Source organism: Phascolarctos cinereus, unplaced genomic scaffold (genome assembly GCF_003287225.1).
Source record: "Phascolarctos cinereus isolate Bilbo 61053 unplaced genomic scaffold, phaCin_HiC Scaffold_7;HRSCAF=346, whole genome shotgun sequence".
NCBI lineage: Eukaryota > Metazoa > Chordata > Mammalia > Diprotodontia > Phascolarctidae > Phascolarctos > Phascolarctos cinereus.
In genome coordinates, this window is record NW_027556180.1 from 36,123,653 (window position 1) to 36,144,201 (window position 20,549).

The following is a 20,549-nucleotide window of genomic DNA, read 5'->3' on the forward strand; positions in this document are numbered from 1 at the left end:
TTTTCTTTTTCTTTTTCTCTTTTTTTTTTAAAATCCAGATAGATGCTTCTAAATAAGCCCAGTGGCCATCCACTGCCATCTTAACTCTTTAGGTGCTCAAAGCCCTCTGGTGTTTGGTCAACAGCACTGATCCCTTTCTAAGACATGGCAATCCCTTTTTGTTTAAGTAATGGGAGTTGTTTTGTGGTGACTCCAGGCAAATGGATAGTGTATATAAGTGTGTGTGTGTGTGTGTGTGTGTGTGTGTGTGTGTATGTACACAGTATGAAGAAACAGCAAGAGAACTTGCCTGTTCCCCATGTCAGAGGGAAAAGGTAGCAGTACAGTGTATAGCCACATCATTTTAAAGTCTTAGTTATAGATGGGAATGCAGTGTTTTTAAAGTATTTTTACATTGCGATGACTTGGGTATTCTGTAATAGCAGTGCACTTCCGGTATAAATTGAGCACAGTGAAGTTAGCAAATGTCTAACGTGAGAGTATCCTTTGTTTTCTAGAATGGTACCTTCTGGCAAAATTGATTCTCATAGCTATTTCTTTAAGTTAGATTGAATAATTGAATTCCACCAACATTTATATTAAATATGTTGTAAGGCATGGGCGAAAGTCACTTGGAATACAAAGACAGGAAGAACTTGTTATCTGCACTTGAGCAGCTTCTACGGAATGGGATACACAATGTGTGCACAGATAAATAAAAGTAAGGAAAATTGAAGAACCAGGATGGGTTCTGCAAAGAGGGCAGGGGAATCCTCGGATGAGCATTCCAAGAAGTGAAGGTTAGGATGAGGAGGATGACAATAGCTAACACTTATAGGACACTTTAAGGTTTGTAAAATTCTTTGTATCAACTATTTCATTGGATCCTCCCCAGGGCCTTGTAAGGCAGATGTTATTATCACTGTGTTACAGAAAAATAAGTTACCTGAAAGATCCAAAGAATCTAAGAGGACTCTTGTCTTATTGTGGATGAAAAAAATTGATTTGGTTAAAAATAAAACCTCCCCTTACTGACTCTTTTACAACAAGATATCTACCGTCCATGTATCAAAATCAGCTTATATCAATTGTATTTATAAGGAAGAATTAACTTCAAAAAGAAGTAGAAAAAATACCCAAAGTACAAGCAATTCCTTCCAATACCTCAAGGACACACTCTAGCCTATACCACCCCAGTCTCTGTGAGAGTGCGCTCAGGCTTAGCATTGATTCTACTTAGCTTTAGTCCTTTCAAATTTAGGTCCAAATGATACATACATACCCAATGAGTCTTCATCCTAGTTAACTCTGGGCAGAGTGCTAATGGTTGCCTCTTGTCCTCAGTACATAGATACTGGGCTGGCTACAAAATCCAGCATGGACTAGACTTGGATACTTCAGATTCCTCGCTTTACTGACCTTTTAAGACTCACAAGATCATGGCCTAAAGTCCCCTTTACAGAAAAAGAACAAAAGCTGAGGTGGTCAAAGAACCAAGGCTCTGATCCACAGGGCCACATTTTGTCCCAGAATGGGGAGGAGGCCTCAGGATTCTCCCCTAACAGCATAGACTCTTATTGGATACCCTTTACAAAAAGAAGTCAGCGCCAGGGAGGCCGTTAAACCAAGAGAGAGGCCAAGGCTGATGAAAACCATTCGGAGGAAGCTGTAGTTTTGGTTACACAGCTGTAATAAATGAAAAAAGGTTGCTTTTCATCATGAGGTTAGCAGACCAGAATCAGTCACACAGTCTTCATTGCATATCACCACAACTCTGAAGACATCTCAGACTCTTCCATGTAGTGACTCACACTGACAGAGAGTGGTAGGCTTTTAACAACTAGACTTATTGGCAGGTCCCCCATTATACCAAGAAACAGTTACATAATAACTCGCATTCATATGATTTTTTTTTTGTGGGGATATGTATGCATTTGAAGTCAATTAAAATGTTAAAATTGTTTTAACATAATTGGGGAAAATAAAATATTTTATAGAAACAATAAAATCTGTTTTGTCACTTTAATCTTTTGCAATTTGACAGTTACCTAGATTGCCCAAAGTTATTAGCATTATGTCCATAGACCTTTCATTAGCCATTTAAACATTCTGATAATTTACTCTGCAAAGTGATCATTTAGACCCTGTATTCTTTGTTCTGACCCTGACTCCTCAACCTAAGATAACAGAGGCAAACAAGCACTGAATTTTTTATTCTGAGGAACTAAGCTTGAATATGTGTTCTCCTATTTTCTGCCTGTGTGACTCTGGGAAAGCTATTTTCCCTCTTTTGCCCTTGGCTTACTCCTTTGTCAGATGAGGGAATGACATATAGTAATCTCTGAAGTTCCCTGAAACTCTAAGAGCTATGATTCTAATACTTTGTGGATCAGGATCATGTGTTGTTTTTATTTTTCCCTTAAAAACCAAACTCATTTCTTCCATTTCACTGTAATGCTGAAAGGTTTTTGCTATGTTATATGCACTGTGTATTCACTTAGTGAAGCATAAATGGCTAATTATTATTGTGATTTGTTTTATGTACTTGACATGGAGAATGACAATTAAATAGGAGAGTCAATGCATTTCCAGTCATTATAACAATCATACAGGCTACTTCACAAAAGTAAGAAGAGGAAATCTCATTATGGTGAAAAATTAAACAAAGCCAGCATCGTCTTCTGAATGACTGTTTACAGTTGCAATATTCCTTGCCTTGCAAGAGAGCAGTGGCTTTGAACATCTTCATTAAAAAACTGATTTTACAAGCTGGAGGAAAAGCTGTTGTCCAATATCTCTAGCCCTAGAAAAGTTGCTCAAACTAAAATTTTTGATGTTTCAAGGTATACAGTCAACTTATATTAAGTCTAGTAGGCTACCATGATAAATAGTAGCCTATGAAGATAATTAGTCATTAAGGGATATATATAGTTCTCAAAAGAAAAAAACAATGGAAAATTATTAACATATATATGGAAGAATGTTCCAAATCACAAATAATGAGAAAGGTGCAAATCAAAAATTCAAAATATTCATTTAAAATCCAATAATTTGGAAAAAAAAACTAAACAAGGTAAGAATTGTGCATTTTGGAGGAAAGAGTTATGGAAAGATGTGCACATTAATGCATCATTGGTATAAGTGCAAAATAGTCCAGTAATTCTAGAAAGCCACTTGGAATTATACAAAGAGAATGACCTAAATGTCCAAATCCTTTTGCCAAATCACAGAGCCCACTACTAAGCATATGAGATTGTTGACAAAAAAGAAAGGCTCCACGTACACCCAAATATTTATAGCAGCACTTTTAGATATAGCAAAGAAAAACTGAAAACAAAGTGGATTCCCATCAATTGGAAAATGACTAAACAAATTGGAGTTTGTGACTGTAATGGAATATTACTAGGCCGTGAGAAATGAGAAACATGGCAAGACATTTATTTACTTCATGTAAAATGAAGAATGCAGAACCAGGCAAACAATATGCATAATGACTAGAACAATACAAATAGAAAGAAAACAGCAAAATAATCATAGCTGAGACCTATGAAAATATAATGGCCGAGCTTGTTCTCAGAAAAGAGATATGAGAAAGCACTTTCCCCTAATTCCTTTGCGGTGGGGCAGGAGGAAGCATGACTACAGAATGCTGCATAAAACATCCATCTTTTTCAGTATGCTGGCTCATTTTCTGCAACTGTTTTTCTTTTTTTAAAAAAGCATTTTCATTAGAAGGCATGGCTCTCTAAGAGGATGAAGGAAGAGGGGTACTTTAGGATATGTAGATGATATGAAAATAAAAATCATAAGAAGATTACTTTGAAATAGGCCCTTAATAAGTGTTTTGTGAATTGTTACAATTAAAAATAATGATTTGTGTTGTGTTTTACCTTTTTTTTTTTTTAGTATTCCTGGATTTCATTAAATTGAGGTATTGCCTCTTTTGAGGTATATTGTTAGCCACCCACTGGGATAGATTGTGCTTAAGAGGGCTGTCTTCATGCGTGGTCAAGGATTTGCCTTGACCAAAATAATTCAGCATTTAGTTGTGAGGACCTGAGAGCTCTTCCACTTAGTACCTGTGTGACCCTAGGCTAGCTGCTTTCTCCTTTTGGTCATCAGTTTCCCATCTGAAAAATGAGGAGTTTGGGGGTGTTGGACTTCTGGGGTCACTTCAGCTCTAAATCTCTTATCCTGTGGTTTGTAAAATGAGGATGTTGGTACAAATAATGTCTGGGGTCACTTTAAATTTTAAATCGCTTGTGACCAGGCCAAGTCCTTGATAATGAACTTTTCTGAACTCGGCTAAGCCGATGCTCTGGTCACACACTGCAAGTATGGTGCCAGGCGATTGCCTTGCTAGCTTGGGAGCGTTGGCCAGAGTTTGGGATCATCTGGTATAGTCCTGGACGAGAACTCGAGGGACAATGGTCTGAATGATTCCTCTTAAAATCAGCAAGCTTGCTGGCAATCTGAGCATTCTTTCCACCAGATAGTGAATATACAACAGTAGTATCCGCAGAATGTCTCATGGGTGTGGTTGATTGAGATCTCAGAGATACGACTTAAATTTTGAAGCTAAAGGCCCTTGATGTTTCCAGTCAGCCTCGATTTGAGAAGGCCCTGAGCAGCTTGGTAGCATTTAAGAGGCATGTGACGATGCAATGGATAGAGTCCTAGACCTGGAGTCAAGAATACCTGAGTTCAATTCCTGCCTCAGTCACTTACTGTGTGACCCTGGGCACATCACTTAACCTCTGCTTGCCTCAGGCCCCATATCTGTAAAATGGGGATAATATTAGCCCCTGCCTTCCAAGGTGGTTGTGAGAATCAAATGCGATATATATATTTTTAAGCGTGCTCAGCACAGTGCCTGGCACATAGCAGATGCTGTTCTAGTGAATGATGATTCCTTTCCCCACCCCACCACCACCCACGGGAAGGTTGAACTTGGTGTGTAAGACTTGTCTTTAAATCCCAATGCTAACACTTACTAGCTACATAGCTATAGGTGGGCTGTTAATCATATTAGTGATGATAGCTAGTCTTTCTATGGCTCTTTAAGGTTTATGAGAGGCAGCTAGGTTATGCCGTGGATGGAGCACTGAGCTTGGAATCAAGAAGACGCACCTTCATGAATTCAAATCCAGTCTCAGACAATTGCTCGTTGTGTGACCCTGGACAAGTCACTGCACTCTATTTGCCTCAGTTTCCTCATCTGTAAAATGAACTGAAGAAGGAAATGGCAAACCACTGCAGAATTTTTTGCCAAGAAAATCCCACGTGGGGTCGTGAAGAGTCAGACACAACTGAACAAGTACAAAGCACTTTATAGAGTGCTGTCTCATTTCATCCACATACCATCTCTGTTATGGAGTTATATCATGATCATCATCATTTTTCAGATGGAGAGACTGAGGCTGAGAGAAGGTAAGTAAGTGACTTATGTAGGGTTCCATAACTATTATATCTGAGGCAGGATTTGAACTCTGGTCCTCCTGGCTCCAAGACCAACATTCTATCTACTGCACCACGTAGCTGCCTCTATTCTGAGCCTGTTTTCTCATCTTAAGTGGGGAATAAATAATACAATCTGCAGTCCCTCCCTCCCAAGATTATTCTATGCTGAAATGAAATAATAGATGTAAAGAACTTTGATAAGTTCAAGCTCTTCATAAATGCCTTAATATTATTAGTAGTAGCACCATCAGTGATTGGAGCAGGCCTCTGCTTAGGGAAGGCAATGTTTTAAACACTAAATTTTCAACTTGGATACATATATTGTTTACCTATTGTCTATACGACATCAAGTTAGTAAGGATTTGTGATTAGAATTAATGTAACTAGAATTCAGATGAATAAAGGTATTTGGCATCTAAACTTCTGATAAAAATTCATTGCGTGGTCCAAACTTATTACCTAGAAAATAATGTTTTGTACAACTTGTGTCTGCCTATATTTTGTCTCAGTCTTCGGTTTGGGCATTTAGACAGATGTGAAGAAAAATGCAAGTTGTATACAGGTGTATAGGTAAATAGAGAAATATTCCAGGGTGATATAGTTTGAATTTTGATTTTGCCTTTGGGGGAAGAGTAGGATCAGAGAGTCCCTCCCATAAATGAAAACAATGTTTGGAAAGCATGAGAAAATATGTTTTACCTTCCATAAATGTTGCATTTTCATAAGCTCAAGTGCCACAATATTAAATTTGAAAAACGACTTGAGACATTTCTATTTGAAGAAATGTCACTTGAGTTTCCATGACCTTTGCAACATCAAAGTGGGTCTCTGCAAGAGAGATACTTATGTGATTGAATGTAAAGACTTAAGCTTCTAGTCTTAAAAATATTATGTGATTTCACAGACTTCCTATCACATTGAATAGCAATTCACCTTATAATAATGAAATCATCATCTGTATCAGTGACGTATGAATTGCATGTGGATTTGATGGTATGAAGTAATGGCTAACATTTTTATAGCACCTTCTATGTGCCAGGCACTGTGCTAAGTGCTTTACAATTACGTCATTTGATCCTCACAACCACCCTGGGAGGTAGGTTCTATTATCACCCTCATTTTATAGATAAGGAAACTGAGGCAAACAGAGGTTAAGTGATTTGCCCTAGGTGATACAGCTAATGCATGTCTGAGGCTGGATTGGAACTCTGATCTTCCTGACTTCAGGCCCAGTACTCTATCCACTGTACCACCTGGCTGCCTAAGCTGTAAATATAATCATGTGTAAGACTACTGTAGTGAGGGACTATTACAAGTGAAGTTTTTTTTTTTCCATTTTAGTTTATTATGCAAGGTGTGTTGAGATTTCAAATCCCTGCACTGGGCTGGATTTGTAATCAGGGGACCCAGGTTTGGGTTCAAGTCCCATCTGTTACCTGTGTGACCTTGGATAATTGACTTTATCTCTCTAGATTTCAGTTGCCTCAATAATGGATTGATACACCTGGACTAAATAAGCTCTAAGGACCATTCCTATTCTGAATCACTGTGAATCTCAGGCAGTGATGGCTATTTTTTTTCCATTTCAAATCCTATATCTTACCTCCTCTTCCACCAACTCATAAATGGACTTCTCATTTTAAAAGAATTAGGAACATTCTCTTCTCTTTTACTTCTTAAGAGATTAACTTTTTATTCATGCATGAGTATAAAATGACCAAAAAAAAAACCACCTCCGAGAAGAGGATTTATATTATCTTGTTATAATAAGTCTGTCAACTGCTTTATCTCCTTTGGGGCAAGAAAGTCTGTAACAAGATGAGATTCTCAAATTAGGTACTTATGTAGTGAAACAATTGGTTTTGTAAAGTAAGTGGTCCAACTGCTTGCTTACATCTCTCCTAACATCCGTTCATCGCCTCTGTAACTTTCCTGAAATGCTCTGGACTCCGTGGTATCAGGTGGTTGGGTCTAATCACATATGAACAAGAGACTATTCTCCTGGGAGGCTAATCTCTGAGAAAGATAATTCATTACTGGGTTAATGAGCACAAAAGTAGTCACTAGGGTGTCCATCAGAAATCCATTACACGGAAGAGAGAATATTTGAATTTGCCTTTCATTCCCATTGATGGCTCTGTCTGATGTTGGAAAATCATTGAATTGCTGATATGCCAGTGATGGAATGTCTCTTGTTGGACAAGGCATGAAAATTCTGCCTCATTGTTGCCTTGGTAAGTTTGCAAATAATTTGTCTGAACATGAATCTGGATTTTTGAATTGTGATGGGAATTAGAGGCTCTACAGTGGTTGCTAAAGTCTTTCCTGTGCAGAAGCCATTGACTTCAATTCGGTGGAGACTTGGCATGATTGTCAGTCATGCTTTGCATTAAATGTGATGCATTCAGTGCTTTTTGATGGATTTTAATTCAGTAAAATCAATTAAGCAGCATATATTAAGTTCCTACTACATGCCAGCTTCTGTGCTTGGTACTGGAAATATAAAAGCAAAAGCTCAACCATCCCTTACTTTGAGTGGCTTATATTCTGCTGGGGTTGAAGGGGAAGATACAGCATGTCCACAGGTAGGACAAAATAAAAGATCTCTGGGCCTCTTCTTTTCCTCGTTTGTAAAATGGGAGGTTTTCGAGTAGACCCAATAACTTGAAGGTCCCTTCCATCTCTAAATCAATGATCTTATGACTTCTCAAGTCACTTCCAGTTTTAAGTATTATGAACCTATTTCCCTGGCCTGTCACCTTCTCACATTTCAGGCCATACTTTATCAAGGAGTGGTCTGTCTTGATGTCCTACTTCTATTCATTTCCTTCTCATCTATAAAATCTTTAATACCTGGTACAACAGGGTTCTTGTGTGTGTGTGTGTGTGTGTGTGTGTGTGTGATGGAGCCCTTTTGGCCATTCTGGTGAAACCTATAAACCTTTTCTCAGAATAATATTTTTAAATACATTCAATAAAATCCACAGGATTACAAAGGAACACAGTTATACTAATATATACATAATATGTATGTGTGTATGTATGTATGTATGTATGCGTAGGTACATAGATATAATCTAAGGAAGGTAGGTGGCACGCTAGTTAGAATGCTGGGCCTGGAGTCAGGAAGACTCATCTTCCTGAGTTCAGATATGGCCTCAGACACTTACTAGCTGTGTGACTCTGGCCAAGTTACTTACCCTGTTTGCCTCAGTTTCTTCATCTATAAAATGAGCTGGAGAAGGAAATGGCAGACCCTTCCAGTATCTTTGCAAAGAAAACACCGAATGGGGTTATGAAGTCAGCACAACTGAAAAATGACTGAACAACAACTAAAAATATGTAGTCTACAGACCTCAGGTTAAGAACTCCTCCATGGAAAAGAATCGCGATTTATGCCTTTTTTCTTTCCCTTCTGTGCCTAGTACAATGCTGCATGTAGTAGCAGGTATTTGGTTCCCCAAAATAATAAGATATTAGAGTAATATAAATGCTTTTCTTTTATTATGGTTATCAGATGACCATAAGTTCTGAACCAATATCAACGTAATTCAACAACCTCTTACTAGGAACCTGCTAAGTACAATAAATAAACATATATTAAATACCAATTATTTGCCAGGTACTATGCTAAGTACTTGGAATGCAAAGTAAAATGAAACTGTCCCTGACCTCCAAAAGCCTGTATTCTACCAGGAGGAAAACATATGTATGTAAATTAGTGAATATAATGAGGTAATATCTGTCAAGCATTTAGCATAATACCTGGTCCATAGTAAGTACTATGTAAACATTTGCTATTAAGAGAAGTGGTAGAGTCCACTGGACTTAGAGTTAGGAAGACTTGAATTCAAAATTTGTGTCAGACACTTACCAGCCATGTGACTTTAGGTAAATCATTTAATCTATTTCAGCCTCAGTTTCCTCTTCTGTAAAATGGGGTCAGTGATAGCACCTACTTGTGAGGATCATAAGATGTATGTAATGTGCTTTGCAAAACTTTAAAATACTGTATTAATGTTTTTTATCAGTAGTGGTAATGATAGTAATTACAGAGATGGGAGATATGGAAAGGCCATCTGATCTATGTGTTACAATGAAATAAACACCCATTTTATTCATTATTTGAACAGGTAAAAAGATGGCCTATCAAAAGGTGAATGCAGATCAGAGAGCCCCCGGACATTCTCAGTACTTAGATAGTGATGACCTTCAGGCTGCTGCCCTTGACCTGGAATGGGACATGGAACAGGAGTTGGAGGAGCCTGGTTTTGACCGTTTTCAGCTTGATGGTGCTGAGAACCAGAACTTGGGGAATTCAGAAACTGGGGACCTGGATCTCGATTCCATTCAGCCAGCCACATCCCCCAAAGGAAGGTTCCAGAGACTTCAGGAGGACTCAGGCTATGTGAGCCGTTACCCCAGGACGACACCAAAGAACAGCCACTGTAGTATTTTCCGCTTCTCCAAAATCTTTTGCACTCTGACCCTCTTATTTATTTTGGGGATTGTGATTGGATATTATGCACATACAAAATGCCCTTCCCAGGATCCTTCTCCAGGAATGTCAGATCCTCATCTGTACCAGGATATCCTCAAAGAAATCAAAGCAGAAGACATCAAGAAGCTTTTCAGGTAAGTGTCCTGGAAATCTTGCTCTGTGCCCCATGGTGTTGGAGGTAGGTGATTGTAACATGGGCAATGGTGGCCGTCTTTCTAGAGTTTCCTCATGAGGGCTGTGTCATAGGAGATAGAATCATTCTTAGCCCTAATTAAAAATTAATTGATGAAATTGAGCTGCCATTGGCTAATTGTTAAGTATCTATGATCAGCCTCTCTATAGGTTGTCTAGACTCAAGATTTTTCCTAAGTCCGAGAAATTTCATAAGAGTCCTCTACTTAGATGTAGTTTTGAAAATGTGCTGTATCTCTGGCCCCCAACAAGTTGATAGCATGTCATATGTGTCATGGTACTTAGTTGCTAAAAGGCTACTTTTATTTGAAGTATCTAATGAATGTTTATTAGGTTGACACAAAATCAAAGCTTAATGTACCATGTGAAAGCCCAGGGCATGCTGTAACTCTTATTTCTCCTTGGGGAGGGTCATAAGAAATCTAGCTTTCTCCTGAAGACCCAATGGGCTTCACACCCTCTCTTCTTCTCTTAGACTTCCAACATATAAGTCAAGAGGAAGAATTGTCCTTCTCCTCATTCCACACTGCCATCAGCCCTTTGCAACCGTGATCTCAAAAGTTTACTCCATCATGCTCAGAATTTTTGTTGCTGTCACCTCCAGGCCACTTAGGATCTGTGCTTGGCTCGCAGATTTACTTCTCCCATTTCACCCTAGCCCTTTTAAGTGCCTTGACTCCCCAGTTTTTCAACATCACCAATTCTCATGACTTCTCTTCACCAAATACATGAATAGGCATCATTAATTTCTGTGATAAACTCCTTGCTCCAGACTACTCCAAATCCATAATTCTGTTTTCTGGAAAATTCATTTCAGTGAAATGATTTTAGTGGGAAGGCAATGCCCAAATTTGTACAAGTATAGGAAGATCAAGGTAACATTTTGTTTTGTTTTAATGTCATTAAACTACATTTATTCTTTTAGATTTACCTAGAACTACCTATTCCTATCTTTGGTACCATTTAAAAGATACATTCACTTATTATAGTCTGAGAGGAATGATAAGTCATTTTCTCTGAGAGACTGGAAGTTTCAGGAGCACTGGGTTGGGCACAATATAGATAGAAAAATACCGTTTCCTTCCTTTAGGAGTTTCCTGTGTAAATTCATCGTTTTACCCTGGGAAGGTATTTCAAAGCAAGGTAATGAATGAGCTTGGATTTTATTTTTGAATGCAGTGACCGATTTGCCTTTTGATAGCCCAGACTGCTGAGGAGAAAAGGATAAATTGTGCCGTGTGCTAATTATGGCTCATACCACTGCACAAACAAAAACTGGATGCCTCGTGCCTGGCATCCCACCTCTCTGTGTTTCAGGCGGCAGCAGGCATGGATTCCCATTTGTCAGTTGTTTGGATGAGGGAATAATCAGAAGCAGAATGGCACTGGGGCAGCGTCTGGAGATTTAGCTATTGTTAAATATTTAGACTTTGTGTGGACAGACAGAGAAGGCTCGCATACTCGTCATTAGTCTTGGTTTTGGATAATTAAACACGAGTTAGGTTGTGTTGTATAAATGTACTTTGTAAACATGCAGAACTCCTCCTATCTTTTCATCTGGTGATTAATCCTATAAAAAAGGAGTGGGACGTGTTCTCTTCACTTAATGAAGGAGATCTTGACCAGAAAACCAGGTAAAACTCTCTTGTCGAATCAATGCTGATCCACATGTGAGTCTGTTGTAGTAATCACTTCTTTTTCCTTTAAAAGGGGTATGATTTGAAAAAGTACAATGCTGTGTTCAGGAAAGAATCGGAGTATTTTTCTACAATGAAAAGTAATTTGCAGATTGTCATCCCTTTCTTTTCTGCAAACTAGCATGTATTGTGCTCAGTGGTGATGGTGGAGGGCTGTATTCTGGAGCCTTCATCAGGGTCTGTTTTAGCCATCATGTGGCTCTAGCTAAAGGCCATCCCTGGGGACACTTCAGATCCTTCAGACACACCTTTATTGGTGATTAAGTGCACTCAAACCTGGGAAAATAATCAGAGGAAAAGGAGAAATGGACCTCAGAGTATAAGCAATAAGGGTCCCTCTTTTATCAACCCCCAGCTGAAATCTAGCTTCGCAGCAGAGATCAGGTAAGAAGATTGACTGTGGGTTAATGGTGAGCCACTCATATGCCTCTCCCCAAATAGGCCTTGATTTTTATCTACAATTTAGCATAGATTTCCTGCTGGAAAGGACCTTAGAGAACTAGTCAAATACACTCGTTTTACAGATGGGGAAACTGAGGACCATAAATGACTTGCCCAAGATCAGTAAGTCAGTCAGTAAACACTCATTAAGTAGTTAATATGTTCCAGACACTGTGCTAAGAACTGGGGATTTAAAAAAAAAAAAGCAAAAAAACAATTTCTGCTCCCAGAGAGCTCACAGTCCAATGACACAGCCAAAGGCAAGCAGAGGATTATGTTAATAGAATGATTATATGATCATAGATTCTGAATTGTATGAGGCCTTAAAAGCCAACTGCTTCATTTTACTGATAAGGCCCGAGAATTAAGTGTATTGCCCAAGTTCACTTAGGAAGTAAATGGCAAAGCCAAGATCTGGGATTTGAACCCAGGTCTTTGGATTCTAAATTGAGAATTCTTTTCATCACACCCAGGACGAATGAAATCACTGATGCTTGATTTTGTTGTGGTTGTTTCAAAGAAGATTTTATCTGTCCATCTGTCTATCTATTTATCTATCTACATATAAAACACATTTTGTGAAACTTAAAACACCATGCGTGTTAGCTATTATTGTCATTATTATCATTTTTTGGATGGGAGTTTGTGTTTTTTATTTCATCACCATAAGTCTTGGGGAGTTGCCAGAGTTCAATGGGTTGATTGATTTGCTCAGGATAACAAGGCAGAATTGGAACCAAGGTCTTCCTGCCCAAAGCTAGCGCTGTTTGTGCTGAGATAGCTGGAAGTATTGAAGCATAAAGATATCCATATAGATAGGTATATGTGTATATACACATACACGCATAACTATGCATGTATGCCCATACTGTTATCGTTGAGCTCTTCAGAGACCCAAGAATGATGGCAGATACCATTAAGCATCTTTACACATTTCAAAAAAAAGCTGCCATCCACTGAACCTGGAGTCATACCTAACAAGGTGAATCTTCTGATTGAGGTTTTCAGTGCCACCTAGGCTATCAGCTAAACTGACTACAAAAATATGTTTTTCCTCCTCTAAAAAAATGAACTAACCACCTACATCTCTGCTTGATGCTGAAGGGGAGATACAGAGAACTGCCACTTCTCCTCTTGCTCCCCCAACCCCCAAAGATATAACATTTGAAAGGAAATAAAATTTGAAAGATATAGAACATTGTAATTTCATAGTAAACGTGGAGGAGAGAGGCAGCATTGTGTATTGGATAAACAGTTGGCCTCAAAACCAGGGAGACCTTTAACAAGTATTGGCTGCATATCCCAGGACAAATCATGGAAGCTCTTGGTGATTTAGGCCACTGTATGCTTTGGTTACAAATGGAGCTACAAGCCCCTGTCCTGAGCACAGACACACAGAAGAATCATGAGCATCGTGCTGTGAGAGCTGACGAGAGAGGAGGGTCATATCTGGTGCGCATCTGTCTCAGTAGAGTCTGTGAGCTCTGCCTCAAAGGTTATAGACATTAGTCTAGGTATGCACATAGTTGAAGCTCTGCATTTACACTTTATCATTCCCTTTGAGAACACCAGAGTGTCTCCTGCACTGTGTTCTTCGGCTTTTGTACTTAGAAAGTGGCAGGGTCAGAAGACCTGAGTTCTATTCCTGCCTCAGTCTCCTAGGACCTCACTTGGTCTATATAAGCTTTTAGGTCCCTTCTGGCTCTAAATCTTCTGAGCCCTTGGAAGATGGAGCCTGGGGGGTTCATGGTATCATAAGTTAGTGCTGGAAGGGACCTTTGAGGTCATCACATCCATAGCATATAGATTAATATACTAAGGCACAGAGAAATTAAATGACTTGCCCAGGGTAACGCAAACAATGTCGGAGGAGGGATTTGAACCGAGGTCCGGTACCCTATCCACTACACAACATTGCCTGATTGTTTAATAGAAGCACAATTGATGTCACTCTCTTTCAGAAGCAGGAACACTGAAACATAAAGAGGTTTAAAGGTTGTGCCCAAGGTCACATGACTAGTCAGTGGCATGATTTTTAAGCCAGCCTGGCAGAAGAGCCCTATGCCAAATCTGCACTGTGGGCTTTTATAGCATCTCGTCTTTGCCCAGTCTCAAGTAGCCATGATAAGCCCCACACAAAGTCCTGATTTTTCATTCCAGGTGAGGCCTAAACAAGTCCTTACTTACTTTTTGCTAATCATCACCTGTATATGGTCAAAGGTGTATGCAAGGGATAGCTTTTTATCACCCTCCCTCTACTCTCCTTCTAAACCAGGTCTTTAAAATGGGCAGTCAACATGCCATGGAGATTTTGAAAATTACTTGCCAGTTCTCATTGATCATGTAAATTTCCTGTCTAGCCTGAAATCAGGCTGTGAAGATGAGCTGCCTCTGGGATGACATATGTCCCCCAATTAGGATTTTGTTTTTCGGAGTGCTGTGATAATTGCACATTTTCCGTATATTTTATAAATTCAGAAATGCAGCCTTTTTCATTATTCTCCAGGCTACAGTGTTTTTATGTTTCCTCCCTTTCTTTATGTTCTTCTTCCTCTCCCTTCATCCTTCTTTTCTTGTCTGTTCTTTCCTGCAGGCTTTCTTCCCCTTACGTTCTTTTCTTCTTTTCAACCTCTCCTACAAGCTATGCATTTCCACTCCCTTTCTTTCTCTATGATCCTCCCTCTCCCATTTAATCTCTGCATATCTCCCTCCCAGTTTTCCTCTGTCTTTTGCTGATTTCCCTCTTTTTGTCTTATAAAGGTGTTTGTTCCTCAAGGTCTAATCCTTTCTTCACTGGACCTGGAATCAGTAAGACATAATTTCAAATCTGGACTCTGTCACTTACTAATTGTGTGACACTGGGCAAGTCATCATGCTTGTCCTCACCTCAATACTTTGTTTATCTTCATTTCCCTTCTTCTGAATCATTCTTTCCACACCTATCTGAATCTTAGCTACCTAACACCTCAAGACCCAAGTAAATTTCTCCCTACTTTGGGAAATAGCAGGTTTCTATGTTTTTCATGCCAGGTTGACAGATGGCCACATTAGTACACCTCAGCATGGAGTCACCAATGACCACCACTTTACCCTTCTTCCTGTCACTGTTCCTGGATGATATCTCTCTAAACTGAGTGTACCTGTGGATCTATAAGAATCAACTTTTTTTTTTTTGGCTAGTCAGTGGGGTTAAGTCACTTGCCCACGGTCACACAGCTAGTAAGTGTTATGTGTCTGAAGCTGGATTTGAACTCGGGTCCTCCTGAATCCCGGGCCAGTGCTCTATCCACTGCTCCACCTAGCTGCCCTGAATAAGGATCAACTTTAACAGGAATTTTCCTGACAGAAAAAGGAATAACTTTTTAGTTGTGGAATTTCAGGTATTGTGAACTGGGAAGTATTTTCAAGGGCATGTAGATTTTCCTGAAGCTCTTAAATTCATGGCCACTCTCCCCAAAGACCTTGCTTCCCTCTTATACTTAGTGTTTGTACATATAACCATCACTTTATTTTATACTACTTTCAATCACATTTTGTACCTTTCTTCTTTGGAAGAAGGGGAATGTCACATACTTGTTTTGTATCTAGTACCTCATATAGTACTGGGCACAAAGCAAATGTTCGATAAATACTTGGATGATTAATGAAATCTGTCCTTCTCAATTTCCTCAATAATCTTCCAAATGAAGCCCTACTAATTTCTTGAAGAGAGCAATAGTAACAACAATAATAGTAACAATAATTGCTGTCTATAGTGCTTTCAGGCTCAAATAGCACATTGCCTCATTTAGTTGTTACAGCTCTACAAGGCTATGAATATTTTTAATGAAGCTCAGAGGAGTTAAATGACTTTTCCAGGGCAAAACAATGTGTAAATTTCTGGAATGGGATCTGGACCCAGAACTTCTTGACTCTGTCAGGTCTTCTACCTCCTTAAGGATTTCGGTCTCTCTGTCCTTTTGTGTGACTAATTAGTTGGTTTTTTTCCCCCTTGGGAAATTGTGTTTATTTGAAATGAAATGAAATAACCATGGCTTTAATTGTGATTATTTTAGTTTATTGCATGAAAATTTATGTTGAAAAGTTATTAGCGTCTGTTTTTACCAGACTGTTGACTTACGGAGTTATCATTCCATTAAAAACCACAGATCTTTTTCATATGAACTATTATCTAGCCATCTCACTTTGGGGAGTTGTTTTCTTGAACCCACTTTATATTTTATCCCTATTAAATTATATCATATTTGTCAGTTTCCTAGCTTGTCAAGATACTTTAGGTTCTAGACTTACTCATCTCATATGTTAGTGATCTTTCCTAACTTTGGGTTGTCACCAAGAAGCATTCAGTCTTTACATTTAGCCAAGTCATTCACAAAAACCAACAAATAACAAAAAAAGTTGAACTGCATGGGCCAAGCACAAATCATTGGGGTACTCTCATGGAGATATCCTTCCAAGTTGACATATAACAATCAATGATTACTGTTTATTCTAGTTTTTCAACAAACCCAAATGCATTTAGTGTTACTGTTGTCTAACCTACATATTTCCATGTTTTCCCTAAGAGTTTGCTAAAATCTAGGTACATTATGACCACATTGTCTCCATTATCCATCAGTTTAGTGACATTTTCCAAAAAAGGCACAATGCTAGTTTCCACGACATGTTGTTGATGAAGCCTATGTTGGCTTGTTTCTGGTCATTGGTTCTTATATTTGTTTGATACCTCTTCGTTCTTTATAGATTGTTTTCTTCCTGTATAATTAGGTCTACTTGTCTCTTTTCCATTAAGTAAGAGTAAGATAACATATAAATTGAATCAGCTAATTAGAGTAGTGATGCCTGAGACATATAGACTTCCTAAGTGTAGAGACCCTTTTCAGACTTGGCTAGAAATAAGAATTTCCATCCTCAAATTGACATTTTTATTTTCCTACAGAATGACCTCATGGCTGATACTAGCTTGTACGCAGTGTTTTTCACTAAGTGATCATGGTTTTATCAATGTTTTATGCTACATATTCTGTGGTATTTACTGCTAAAATGTGGGCTTTTCCTCCCCTTCACCTTAGCTGATAACCTTTCTTAACAAGTAACTCCTTTAGGATTTCATTCACATCTCCTGGTAGACTGATGATATTGACTTTGGTATGCTAAAATTATTATTTAGATTCTTTGGGGGAGAGTTGGTGATTGAGAAAGAAAGCACTCACATTTGTTTTCCTTCCTGATACCTGTCTTTTCTGTGACTTGGTAGAATAGCGTACTATAGACAGGAGCTGAAAATCTGAAGAAAGATGGTCAGATTGGCATACTGACTAGCTGGTCCATGAATAGAATGTCTGACTTCCTTCATATCTCAGCTCACATATCACTTTCTGCAGGAGGCCTTTCCCCAAATTTCCAATCACTTGAGCCTTCCCATTTGAGGTTACCTTCAATTTACTCTCTAATTAGGAAGATTTGAGTTCAAATGTGACCTCAGTCACATACCAGCTGTGTCACCCTGGTCAAGTCACTTCATGATCATCTGCTTTAGTTTCCTTATCTATAAAATGGGGATAATAATAGCATCTAATTGTCATGGTTATTGTGAGGATGAAATGCAATAATGTTTAAAGTGCTTTACAATCCTTAATGCAATACATAAATGCCAGCTCCTAGCATATATTTTGTCTCCACTGTAAAAATGTAAACTCTTTGAGAGCAAGCAATAATTTTTGCCTCTCTTTATATCCCAGGTGCTCAGTACAGCGCCTGGTGCAGAGAAAGCTCTTAATAAATGCTTGTTGATCGATTGACAGAATGTTCCTTGTATATTCATTTCTACTCCTAAGGAAAAAAAATAATGAATAGTTGACTACTGGGATTAACACCATTAGCTCCTTGATTGGCATTTGAACAGTTCTCAGAGAAAGAGGTAAAGGTTGGGGAGAAGGGAAGGTAACATGCAGGGTAGAAAAGAGCTGGAGTTAAGAATATGGAAGCTTAGCTCCTTCTAGGCATGACTCTGTTGCTTGTGTCTGAACAATAGGACAACAGAAGAACATCAAGGCAGAAAATAGTTAAGGTGAAGAGGAGGTTTGAGCCTATCAGACACAACATATCCATTGGTATACCTATCTGAATCTTAGCCATCCTCTACCTCATAACCCAGTGAAATAGCTTTCTTCTCTGGGAAGCAGCAGGAGTCTCTGTTTTTTTCATGTCTGGTTTAGAGGACTAATGTTTGATTGTTTTTCTAGCATTGGGCTTCTCTATGCTGGCCTCCAGGTAAGTTTTTGCCTAGGACTCTAGGAAAATAAACTTGTCTCACCAAAGGAACCGTGTCTCTATGTTCATGTATTAAAGAGAGCTCATCTCTCTCTATTTTTTTTCTTCCTTTTCCCTTCTGTCTTCCTTCAGAAATGTAGCAAGTGAGAGATGGGAATTTCTTTTCCCTTATCCCATGAGCAATTAATAGTATTTTGGGTAGGGTAGAATAATGACCATCCTCTACCTAATATGCATTTGTTACCTTAAGTAGTTGTAGTGGGAATGGGAAGTTGTTGCTGTATTTGTGGAAATCAAAATATGAGAATATTCAGAGATTTCATAGAGTAAACTCTGTGTGAGGATATTTAAGTCAAAAATAAAATAACCTTTTAGGGTCACCCCTGAGATCCAACATGGAACTGAACCCCAAGTGTGGGTCATCAGGGCCATGGGTTGTTTATATCTATTTTAGCTCTTAGAATGATGGCTTCCAAAGAGTAGCTGCGTCCTGAAGGTTTTTGATTGAGGGAATGCTTTTTGTGCTTATATTAAAACTAATGCCTTCCTTCCCCACTACCTTTGTATATGAAACTTCAGGGTGAGTTAGGTTATTAGACAAATTAAGCAAAACAGGGACTGATGAGATTTTGATTTCCCTTCTGTGATATTTTAAATTCAAAGCCAGGTTTTTACATAATAAAAGGATATTTCTTTCAATGCCTATACTCTACTTTCCAGGAAGGCATTTTTTTTAAACTTCAGATAAAGCAAGGTCCCCTGTGTTGTTGGACAGCTTAGCCTGAAAATGCTTCAAATGTAAGGCTTATCACATACCTCTCTTGTGCTTCATTCCAATGCTTTTTTTTTTAATCCTTTCAACTCTTCCTCATTGAAAAAGAGGAATAAGATCAAGCAAAAGTAAAATGAGGCGAAAACAAAACTTTTTTAAAAATTTTCTTTGAGGAATAGTTTTTCAATTTCCTGTGGTTTCATTTGATTACTCTGCACTCTGGAGTCTGGGAAAAATTACTAATTATCACCTAGAGCTGAGAAAGAGAGAAGTCAAACCTCTCAAGGAGTGGGAGAATGTAATTATATGCAATACAGGGCTGGTCTGTAAACTCTTTGAGCCTCAGTCTCTTATCTATAAAATGGATCTAATAGTATGTACCACTGGCCTCAGAGGTTTGTTGTCAGGGAAGTATTCTGTAAACCTCAATGTATTATATAATGAGCAATAGTAAATGGGTATAACAATACTTATGCCAGAAAGAATTATTGGAGAAAAGTACTCTATAAATCTCAAAGGATTACATAATAAGAAGAAGAGGAAGAAGAGGAGAAGGAAGCAAAAGGAGGAGAAGGAGAACGAGGAGGAGGAGGGGAACAGGAACAAGAACAAGATCAAAAATAAGGTGTTTTATAGGTATTATATGATCTAATCTTTACAGCAACTCTCTGACACAGGTGCTATTATTATCACCATTTTATATGTAAGGAAATTGAAGAGGTTAAGTGACTTGCCCAAGATCACACGACTAGTAACTGTCTGAGGCTGGATTTGAATACAGATCTTCCTGACTCCAGATCCAGCATTCTGTCCATTCTCTTCACTCCTCTCGTTTGCTCTCTCTTCTCCCCTCTCTTTTCCCTTCCTCTATCCCAATTTCTTTTTTTCTTAATTAATTTATTTGGATTTATCAACAATCACTTCAATAAGCCTTTGAGTTTTAAATTTTTCTCCCTTTCCCTCTCCACTTCCCTTTCCAAGATGGCACACAGTCTGATATAGGCTATAGGTATACATTCCTGTTAAACATATTTTCACATTAGTGATGTTGTAAGTAAGAATTAGAAACAATAGGAGGAACCACAAGAAAGAGGAAAAAACACAACAGAAGAAAAAGAAATACCAAATAGTATGCCTCCATCTGCATTCAAATTCCATAGTTCTTTCTTCTTTGGGCATAGTATTTTCCATCATGAGGCCTTTGGAAGTGTCTTAGATCCTTGTATTGCTGAGA

At 38.5% G+C, this 20,549-nt stretch overlaps 1 protein-coding gene across 4 annotated transcripts in view; it reads left to right on the forward strand.

The window, feature by feature from the left end:
- The window catches only part of NAALADL2 (N-acetylated alpha-linked acidic dipeptidase like 2), a 1,446,698-nt gene that overhangs the window by 667,074 nt on the left and 759,075 nt on the right, over window positions 1-20,549 (forward strand). For all 4 annotated transcript variants that reach the window (XM_020980535.2, XM_078147179.1, XM_020980532.2 and 1 more), the window contains one exon: window positions 9,573-10,074. In XM_020980535.2, the coding sequence (XP_020836194.1) occupies window positions 9,581-10,074 (494 nt within the window). In that variant the 5' untranslated portion in view covers window positions 9,573-9,580. The remainder of the gene's footprint in view (window positions 1-9,572; window positions 10,075-20,549) is intronic.